The 11,207-nt window shown below is 40.4% G+C and overlaps 1 protein-coding gene across 4 annotated transcripts in view; it reads right to left on the bottom strand.

Annotated features, from left to right (window-relative positions):
- Window positions 1–2,450: 2,450 nt before the first annotated feature.
- LOC308306897 (uncharacterized protein) overlaps window positions 2,451–11,207 on the bottom strand; it is a 13,641-nt gene continuing 4,884 nt past the window's right edge. For 2 of the 4 annotated variants that reach the window (XM_080751950.1, XM_080751952.1), the window contains 5 exons: window positions 8,951–9,114; window positions 5,988–6,095; window positions 5,795–5,872; window positions 5,358–5,451; window positions 2,451–4,997 (listed from right to left, as the gene is read on the bottom strand). In XM_080751950.1, the coding sequence (XP_080608076.1) occupies window positions 5,374–5,451; window positions 5,795–5,872; window positions 5,988–6,095; window positions 8,951–9,114 (428 nt within the window). In that variant the 3' untranslated portion in view covers window positions 2,451–4,997; window positions 5,358–5,373. The remainder of the gene's footprint in view (window positions 4,998–5,357; window positions 5,452–5,794; window positions 5,873–5,987; window positions 6,096–8,950; window positions 9,115–11,207) is intronic. The other 2 variants (XR_013963184.1, XM_080751951.1) reach the window with 2 other exon arrangements.

The following is an 11,207-nucleotide window of genomic DNA, read 5'->3' as shown; positions in this document are numbered from 1 at the left end:
AAAAAACGTTTTTGGAGCAAATAAACAGTGTGCGGGCGTTCCTCTCCATCCCTTATTTATTGGCGTCACTTTTTTATATTAATGTTATATTATCATTGAAATCTTAAGTGTTTTTTGCCAATTATTCAATACTACAATGTAGAAATACATAAAAGTGGAATTCAAAATTTACTTGAGCTAAGGTACAAAAGTATTGGTATCAAAATGTACCTACAGTACCAAAAGTAGATTGGCTATGTTCAAATGGCCGGAATGTATGGGCTGTGTAGGGCTGAAGTGGTTACAGTATGATTTGTAATAATGATCAAATCTACAAAGTAACTAGTAGCTAAAGTTTTCAAATAATTCTACTGGAGTAAAAATATAATATTTGTCTCTGAGATGTGGTGGAGTAGAAGTAAAAGTATTGAAAATTGGAAATACTTTAGTAAAGTAAAAGTATACCTCACTTTACACCACTGACCATCAGTACCCAAGCCGTGCTGCTCATACTCCCAAGTTGCTGCTGCCCGGGATCCAAACTGGAACCTACAGCAGGGGTCTTCAACGTTTTTCAGGCCAAGGACCTCTTAGCTGAGAGATGAAGCAGGAAACCTCTACTCCATTTTGTATAAAATTGTGTTTCAGACGAAAGCTTTTCAGAGATGTCATAGATGGCTTCATAGGCTGGTTTGACACATTGTCTTTTCTATTAAAATGTTGTATTTTTTTTACTATGTTTCTGTATGTGGTTCTCAAAATGTTTCATGCCAAGGACCCCCAAAACTACATGTATTTGGCCACGGACCCCCATCAAAATATGTTGTTCCAGGGCCCCCCCCCCCCCCATTTCAAAATATTGTATCAGGGACCCCCCAGAAGCAAATATTTGAGTTACAAATGTTCACTTTCAAAAAGATATATTCAAAGACTTGCCAAAAAAATAAATATATATATATATCACGGTTTTCAAAAATAGCAGATCTACAAGCTCGCAGCGCGGCTGTGAGCTTGTATATCTGCTATTTTTCAATAGCTAAAGCATTCAATTCTTATATGTTGGATTCATATAAATATTTTCAGTCATTTAAAACCCAGAATATTTAGTCAACTTGACCGACTTGGTCTGCTCTTTTCCCCTCTACACTAACTCTCAGAGAATAGCCAATCTACTGCAAGCTTGTAGATCGGCCATTTTCAGCTAATGTTCCCCATCACACAAATATGTAGTTATTCTAAGGACCCCCTATTGAAGACCCCTGTTTTTGTTTGTAGGCTAACTGTATCTAATTTGTGTTCTGCTCTTATTTGTTGTGATGTAATGCTCAGGGATTACATGATGTTCCATTTACTTCTGTTCCATTACTTACCATGAGTCATATTGTATTATATGTCACATTGCATTAAATACTTGACATTAGTTACATTAGTCACATTACTGTACATTAGTTATTACATTTCTCTTTCAGTGAAAGCTTTTTTTCTCTCTCAATGATACTATACACTACAGTATGTGCTAATGTCATGATCTTATAATATTTTGATGTATTGTTACTGTTGCCGTTTCTGTTATCACAGAAAGATGTGACTGACCGTCCTCATTCATTTCATTAATGTAATGTGAAGGTTGATTACTTGAAGAATGAAACACTAAAAAACATACTGAACATGATAATGTGAATAAATAAAACCATTAAAACATTCTGAACATGATAATGTGAATAAATAAAACTGTTCAAGACATACTGAACATGAACATGTGAATAAATACCGATGTTTAAACTGGACTGTCGGATCAAACTGGATGACAACTTAAACAGAACATATTTTATGTTCTAAAGCTAAACGGTTACTTTTCAGGAAATTAGAAACAACCTGTGTTCCAATGGATCCGGTGTGGTTATAATTTAGCCACAAACTCTTGTTAATACTTTGCATTGGTTCAGTATTTATAAAACCTAATGTATTTATAAAGCACATTTAAAAACAACTTGTTGATCAAAGTGAATGATAGATACCTCAGAGGCACAAATAGACCATTAATAAAAAACGAATAAACCATTAAAAACAACCAAATTGACAATATTAAAAAAAAGAAGAAAAAAAAATAGAACAAATCAACCATAGGCTATCAGGGGGATTCAAATGATTTGTGATTGTGTATGTAGGCCATGTATGCTTGACCAGGAGAGGCACCTTAAAGGGCCAGTTCACCTCTGGGACAACCAGATCTTATTTTATTGTTGTTTGGGACAAGATCAACACAATCCTGAGTTATTTTTTGTGTTCAATCTGTGTTTTGAGATATTTTAGTATTTCAGCATGAATGATGATGCATTTTGCAAAATGCATCATCTGGTTGTCCCAGAGGTGAACTGGCCCTTTAAGGTTCCAGATCTCTTTTGAAAGTGAGACCTCAAGTCCAAAGCAGTATAAAAGTAACCAAATAAGATACAAATAAAAACACCTGAGAGCTTGAGCTTAGAGCCAATTGGACTTATATGATTTAACAGACAATGGGACCCCTCCACCCCTTTACAAAAAATATAAATCTCCTGGATTCTGACAGTCCAATGTTGGCAACCCTGGTTTAGTCAAAGATCCTAAGTGGGCGCTGTCTGACTGATTCTGGTCTCCTAAAGAGGAGACCACCTACTCCACGCAGAGACAGGAAGTAAACCAGAGATGCCGTGTCCTGGTTTTGTCCAAGGAAGTTAAAATATAAGAAAGGGAAACCACGTGACCCCCGGGACTGGCCATGACGCTCCCATGGGTGCCAGAATGATGGAGCCGGCTAGATCAGCTCATGAACAAACCTGGAAGAAACACTATTTATGAACGACTGAGACCGTTGTCATATAATCTGTTCAGGAATATAAAAGAAAACATATCAAAGGTATTTTTACAATCACTTGCTTTTCGATGTGCACAGTGCATAATTAAATAATAATAATAATAACAGTAAATAATAATCGTTTCTGTCTCCGAAGTATCGCGAGATTTGGTTCACAGACAGGAAACGATGGATAGTCTCGCGATACTGGCACCCACAGACATAGAAAGGTAGACGCCTCTTCCGGCTGGGGGGTGCTGGTCCAAGACTCCTGGCAAGCCTCCCAATAACTCTATGCAAGCCTCCAGAATTCTGAGGCGGGGCTCTTGGGAATTCTGAAGGACGCTTCCTTGTGCGTCACAGAATGGGAAGCTCGGTAGTCCAATCAGATGCAGTCCTGGCAGGACTCCCTCTTTCCCATTGGAGGGGGCAGAGTGCCTTCCGCAGTTCCACAGTTATGCACTTCCGCCAGGGGTGTTTGACCAGTCGCGCTAATGAACTGCAGCGGTGGAGGAGGTATCTAGCTTTTTATATCTGTGCTGGCACCCATGGTGAGCTTCATGGCTGGACATGGCGTATCCCCGTTGTCACGTGATGTCCCTACCTCCTATTTACCTTGGTTTTGTCTGGAGTTTAGTAGTGATGCACAGCTAGTAGCCCCGCCCTCAATTCAGCAGACCTGAGGGACCTTGGTAGGAGAGGTTAAAAGGTCATTGAAGTAGGAGAGGGGGTGAGGAGTGTTTAGCAGCAGATAGCAGGTTTCTGAGACTAGATGCACAATGGACTATGACCCCTTAGTTGAGAAAGAGATGAAGCAGGGACCCCCGCAACCTTTTCAGAGATTTAACATAGTTTCATTGTTTGACAGCACTATCCTCAGTATATTTTGGATTCATGTCAATTTCAGATATTTAACCACTTGAACAGTCAATACTTAATTAACTTGACCTTTCACTCTGTACTTAGACTGCTCTTTTTCCCCTCTACACCAAACCTCTTTGCCGGAAATAGCCGATCTACAAGCTCACAACGCCTCGCAGCGCGAGGTGTTGTGAGCTTGTAGATCTGCTATTTTTGGCTAAAGTTCTCGGAATAGGCCTATGGACGCTAGGGTTCAAGTGGTTGATATAAAAAAAGAGAAAAAAGGTTTCTATGACACAAAGATTTGGAGGACCCCCTGTAGTAACTCTGAGGACCCCCTAGGGGTCCCGGACCCCCTGTTGAAGACCCATGGACAAGGACATGTTTTTATACATTTAAACTATTCACACAGCAAGCACCATATTTAAATATCAGGAATATTTTGCTGGCATGCTTTCCTAGTTTTCTTTTTATCTCTATTGTATGCGACTGCAGGAGAACTAAACAAGTCGCACGAGAGGGGATGAGACCATTGTTGTCTGACACGCTCCACAAACAAATGAATAGTCGCCGGATCAGATAAAGCGGTGAACAAAAAGTAGGGCTTCCCATACACCCCCTCTCTCTCTCTGTGTTCTCAGCAAGTGAATAGGTGGTGCGTTTTCAATACGTTGCTGCAAGCTATTATTTGTCAAAATTATTGACACAGCCCATATAGAAGTACACAGCAATTATTTCATCCAATTTAACATTGAGGTGCCCACAATGTTTAGGTGCCCACTCTTCATGCACCCCTTTGCAATGTGAAACGCCACCAAATCTGTTATCCTTTCCCACATTGCATCAGAATAAAGAACATTCCGTTCACGTTCGCCAAAAATATGAACAAGTTCAAGAACGATTGTTCATTGAATGCATTCAGGCACACTGGCTTCTACATCTATAATTTTTCAATAAAATTATAATAATCATGGCAGTTTGTAGGACACATAATTTCACCTGCTTTTTTGCACCTGTAACCTGTGATAAGACGATAAAGCTGAGGTTGAAAGATCACAGTTCAGAGGTCAGAATTCAAAGGCAAGACCTCCTTCTTCTGTGTGTCATCCTCAAATGTCCAACACAGTATTGTGTAGCCACGCCCTTGTCTCTGCCTCCGAAGGTGGTCTGTACAGGGGGCAGGAGTGCTCGGCAGACTACTCAGGCTCTCCGCACTCGCATGCTGCACCGTCTGCCATGGCCCACTTCCTCATGGCTGATTTGAGGCAGCCCACTCCAGTGCGCAGGCAACACCAGAAGAAAGCAGAGAAAAGATAAATAAATTCTAAAAAAAAGAGAGAACATTAATTAAAGTCACTGACATGAAAAAGAACCACTGGGTAGGCCTGTCACAATTATTACGTGAACACCTAATCACAATTATTTGAGATGGCAATCGTTTTGTAGTGGAAATTGCAAATCTACAAGCTTAAAGTTTTAAAGTTATTAAATATGTACGTTATCTGTCATATCAGCCATCAGCATAATGTTCCAATGTTCAAGAACAGAAATATAATGAAATCGTTAATCACAATTATTTGAGCAACAATTACTCACCAGGTAAGATGTCATAATTGTGACAGACTACTGGGCTACATAAATGGTGGAATGACGATAATATAGAAAGTAGAGTCAGTCCACCTACCAGTGGTTGGGTAACACTAGAAGTGGGTCATTGGATGAATGAAGACTGGAAGACCAGACGCTGAACTGGACTCTACTGGACCAGGAGCCTGATACTGGAAGATCAAACAATTCTTATCAGTAATGATTGTTGATTGATTTTATTGACCAAGAAAAGCATATACATAACCAATGTACGTACACATATTTGTACATTATCTGTCCAAAGGATAACACACAAACGAGCCAGAGCCCATTTCCATTGTTGTCCTTTGAGTGCAAATGTGTGTGAGTAAACTGAGTGCCTTTTGTTTTACATAAATGTGTAGTGTACACATATGTAATAGTGTGTACATACAGTTGCACAAGTTATTCCCAATGGTCCACGTTGCCACGAATAGTGACTTTGATATTCGAATATTTGGTGAATGCCCTAGGCCTAGTGTATAAAGAACCTACCAAGTGGTCAGTGGACCCAGGCCCTTGGGGGTAGAGTGTGGCTGCTCCATACGATGAACTTTCAGGAACAGGCGAGGCCTGTAAGAGTAAACAATCCTTATAAGTCAGGGAATAAATGAAAACTTTGAGGTGGACAACATGATTATTTATAAAGTGGCTAGTGGTCAGTGGATCACATGATGAAAGCACATACCAGTGGTTGGTGGTCAGTGGGTCCAGGCTCTTTGGGGGGCAGTGGGGCAGAGTAAGTGGGTCTATGAGGTGAACTAGGATGAGCTGAAGTGGAAGGTTGAGTGGTGTCCTGGAATTGAACCAAGGACGTTGAAATTACGTACATGAAAACACAGCATGTTTCCTAAACCCACCAGGCTTGAGTTAAGACCCGCCTCGTGGAAACGCCCCTCTCAATAATCTTAAGTATGAAAGTGCATATTTGAACGTTAGTGCTCTTAGTGCAAAGCAATACTGTACCTACTACCTACCGATCCATTACAATAATACACGCAGCATAATACGCCCAAAGCCATATCTAATATAACAATCATGTAACTGATAATCAGCACAGTAGTGACAAATTCTCAGTACGTTTTTCTCTTTTGCAAAGTTACAAAGTTTCCCTTTTTTAAGCACAGTACAAAGTAAGTTTCAGGTTTTTTGTTTAGCACAGTTAATTTTGAGCACTGTAGTGACAAATTAATAGCTGTGCATTGTGCAAATGCAGGCTTTTCTCAGTACAAGTTTTAAGATTGTCTTCATGCCTTTACTGACTTTATCCACCCTCCATGTTTCCGGCAAGGGTTTCAGCCACTCCTAGAAGTTCTTGCGTTTCCACGAGCGGGTCTTAACTCAAGCCCGGTGGGTTTAGGAAACACGCGAAAACACAGAGCCAATTCACCGTTTGTCAGCCTTCTGATTGGTCCCTGAGACTCCCTGACTGGCCAACCAGAAAAAACCATTCACTTTTTGCTATCGGGGGTGGAGTTTGTGCAGTGGAGAATGTTGTTTCAGGCTTTCAGCAACTGTCCGCAGTGCGGAGCACGACCTTCGTCCAGTACGGCTGCGGCAGTAGGGGGCGATCTCGCTCATCATAATGAATAAGCTTCAACAAACTAGTTCACATGGACCTTATCAATGGTCTAACTAGTTACGATTGGGTACATATATTTTAAATGGGCAGAATTACGAAAAGCCAGCCTATTATGTGAGGAGAACAGATTATAGTTCTCCTCTTCCTACCCAAGATGCAATGCGCTTTCTTTTTCTATTTCTATTCTCTCTCTGATCCAGGGGATTAAACTAATTAAAACATATATTTTCGGGGGAAAATTACTGTTTTGCTATGTAATTACTGTACCTTTTTCTTCCCTTTTTATTAATATCACGTCGATGTTTTTTTTTTTGGTACTTTATATAGCTGTAATGAGGCTATGACGGAAAAAAAAAGCCCATCCACTTCCACTATAAAAGAATCTGCAATAGTGATTCTGTCCCACTGGGATTAAACAAATTAAAACATATATTTTCGGGGAAACCCCCTGTTTTGCAATGTAACTACTGTACCTTTGTCTTCCCTTTTTATTAATATCACCTAGATGTTTTTCCTTTGATACTTTAAATTGCAATAATGAGGCTATGAAAAAAAAAAAATCCCATTCACTGCCACTATAAAAACAATCTGCCCAGGGTTAATGTCCCAGCATAGTAACAGGGCAGAATGGGGCGGGATTTGCAAAAGCCTGAATTGGGCTTGCAAAGCTGGTGTCATACTGGGATGCCCCTCCCCCGGCAGCCATTTTGAGAGGGTCGGGGGATATATACTGGCTATAGTAGCAGGGCTTGAAGTTAACTTTTTGAGGCACAGTGTCATCTGGACAGTCTTTTTTTATTCTTTTTTTTTTACAAATAAATTGGCCCCCTCCTCTCCACAGTCCATAGTCTGCATACAGCACAAAGCTGCGAGGAGCATCACAGAAAAAGTGAAACCAAAAGCCACAGCTATAGTAGCAGGGATTGACATTAACTTTTTGAGGCAGAGTGTCCTCTGGACAAGTACATTTCCCTTTCACTTGTCCAGGCACAAAAGTCACTTTGTTAATTTGCAATTTCACAGTATTTTGTATTTTATTTCTTTGGACAAATAAATAAGACCCCCACTCCACAGTCCATAGTCTATACAGCACAAAGCTGCTAGGAGCGTCACAGAAAAAGTGAAACCAAAAGCCACAATCTACATTTAAAAATGTTCCTTATAGCTACTACGCTTGCATTGAGGCTCAACTTTATTTTTTATTTTATTTTTTTTGCGCTGCAGAAAGGCTCATAGACATTAGGCTTGGCCTGTTGTCCGGGACAACTATAAATCCTTATGAACAAGTTAATTAAACATGTACTTGACCCTGGGTGAAAAATGGGTTACAAAATCGTGGGATAAAGATTTAAGAGTAATTACATATACTTGTGGCTTTTGGTTTCACTTTTTCTGTGATGCTCCTAGCAGGACTGTGGAGTGGAGGGGGCCAAGGAGGTCTTATTTATTTGTCCCCAAAAAAAGGGGGAAAAAAGTGACTGAAATGGCAAATTGACCAGTTACTTTTGTGCCTGGACAAGTGAATGGGATGACACTGTGCCTCAAAAAGTTAATGTCAAGCCCTGCTACTATAGCTAGTATATATCCCCCGACCCTCTCAAAATGGCTGCCGGGGGAGGGGCATCCCAGTATGACACCAGCTTTGCAAGCCCAATTCCCTTACGTCCCATTGGCTGAAAGGACAGGAGCCTTTAGGGCTGGGCGATATGACTTCCGATCAATATCACATAAAGTAAACTGACGTCACGGACAGAACGGCCCATATAAGGATCTATGCACGTGCGTCGTGTTTGATACCATTCGCACAGGTGTGACTTATTTTAATACAATTGTGAAAATAAGAAGCTGTGAGCTTCTACATTGTCTATTTGTTTGTCACCATTGTACAACAAAGTATAATACAGAGTTATCTAGTTCACCAATCAATCAATTTAGTTGATTATTTAAAAAAAACTCTTTTGTCCCGTTTCTAGAATATTCAATTAACCTACGAGCAAGATTAAGTGGGTAATTGGCTCTAAATATCGGTTTCGATATATTTTGGGGTTAATCTTCATTCTTCTACTTACATTAGTGAAGGATACAGCTTCTGCTGCTGCTACGTCATTGAGAGGAACAGAGTTGTTCTTTCTGCTTTTGTTTTTGTGCTTCCTCACACACAAACAGCAGACCACCAGCACCAATAGCACACCAAAGCCAATGCCAACGCCGACGTAAATGTCATGATAAGAGTCTGTGAGAACAAGAAGACATCAATGTTACGAGAGGAATACAATTCATACATTTATCAGACACTCTTATCCAGAGCGACTTGACAATAAGCAAGGTAAACATAATACATCAAATGCAGAGAGACGGCGTAGTGCCTCAGTAATCTAGGATCACAGCCTGGTAAACCAAGAACCTAAAAAACATGGAATAAGAACCACGTGTGTGGGGGACATGATGCGAGCCACAAACGTAAGCCTTGTAGGAAAGTTGTAGGAAGAAAAAGTAACAAAAAAGATAATAAAAAAAAATGATTGATTGATATCAGATTGAGTGGATTAAATGAATTTATGATTTTGTGCAACATGGTTGGTTTGACACCAACAAACAAACGAGGACTTATACGCCCCTGATCCAGAAAGGTTGAGAACCACTGTCCTAAACTAAGCCAGTATTCAACCTGTGTGCCACATGATTTTTTGACTTTTAAGACCGGTTAATACCTTAAAAAAAATAGAAGAAAGAAAAGAAAAAGGCCTGCATCAAAAGTAATCAACAAACTATACTATAAAAACTGGTCAAACATTGGCCAAATTGTCGAACAATATAAGCTGCAACATTTTCGAAAACAGCCGATCGACAATTTATCTGTTGAATCGAAAATGTAATGCCTCAACTCTTACATTCCAAGTGCTTGTCAGTATGGATCCCCAGGGTCCCCAGTTCCAGTAGGATTATTTAGGGGGGTCACGGCATGAAAAAGGTTGAGAAACTCTTGCCTAAGCCACCTACAGTATAAGCAGTGGTGGAAGAAGTACTCACATTTGTTACTGAAGTAAAAGTATCAATACTGCAATGTAGAAATACTCTGTTAAGGCTGCCCTCAGACCAAAATATGGTCGGCAGTGGATAAACTCTTCTGGTGCGCTGCTGGCAAAAAACGCAGAGAGCATATTCATATTCCGTCCCAAAGCCAGTGACGCCCCTGTCACTCACTTCCCGCACCGCCCTCCCTCTCTGTAGCCTGTTACACTAGCGTAGCGATCCTCATCATATTTTACGTGTCAACTCTATAATGGACAGGCGAAGGGTACTCGCCCTTGCTTTATTGGAAGGGGAGATGCAACAAGCTAAAAAGAGAAGAGTTTGGGTGCACGAGACTCTTGATCAAAACAAAACATCTCCCAGTCCCTTCCTGATTCTCAGAATGTTACGCCTTCGACTCACCCGATTGGACAGGGGGGGAAACCAGAATCTGCGTGGAGAATTTCTTTGCTCCAGCATAAACGCAAGGTCTGCGCGGAGCGCAGATATCCTCCACTGACATGAAACCGCCGCCTTCTCATTAAAATGCATTGGCGGAACGCGGATTCCACTCTCGTAGGCATTTTGGTCTGAGCCCAGCCTTACAAGTAAAAGTCTGGAATTCATAATGTACTTGAGTAAAAGTACGATAGCATTGGCATCAAAATGTACTTAAAGAACCAAAAGTAAAAGTACTAAAATTTTGAAAAAAGCAGATCTACAAGCTCACATCGTATCGCGATGCGTTGTGAGCTTGTTGATCGGCTATTTTCAAAAAGCCTAGGTATAAAATAGGGCTAAGGTTGTTTATGTATGTTTTACAATATTATAATTTATATCTGCAATGTACAGTAACTAGTAACTAAAGTTTTCAAATAATTGTAGTGGAGTAAAAACGCAATGTTTGGGTGCCCTCACACCAAAATACCTAGAGTGGAATCCGCCAATGCATTTCAATGAGAATGGAGCGTTTTTTGCCAGTAGAGGATTTCTGCAAAATTCTCATTGAAATGCATTGGCGGATTCCACTCTAGGTATTTTGGTGTGAGGGCACCCTTAGGATCCGAGATGTAGTGGAGTAGAAGTCAAAGTATTGGAAATTGGAAATACTCAAGTAAAGTACAACTACCTCAATTGTACTTCAGTAAATGTACTTAGTTACTTTACACCAGGGGTTTTCAAACTTTTTTGACTCAGGGCACCCCCTGTAAATAACCTTTTCATCCACGGCACCCCTGAATTACACTGTTAATTTTGGGAATCGTCGTAGGCTATGTCACAGAGAAATATCCGTTTCCATTAGAACTGACTGAA

This window comes from Nannobrachium achirus (assembly GCF_963921795.1).
Source record: "Nannobrachium achirus genome assembly, chromosome: 21".
Lineage (NCBI taxonomy): Eukaryota > Metazoa > Chordata > Actinopteri > Myctophiformes > Myctophidae > Nannobrachium > Nannobrachium achirus.
The sequence above is the reverse complement of the archived record's forward strand: the minus strand, read 5'-3'. Positions and strand labels throughout refer to the sequence as shown.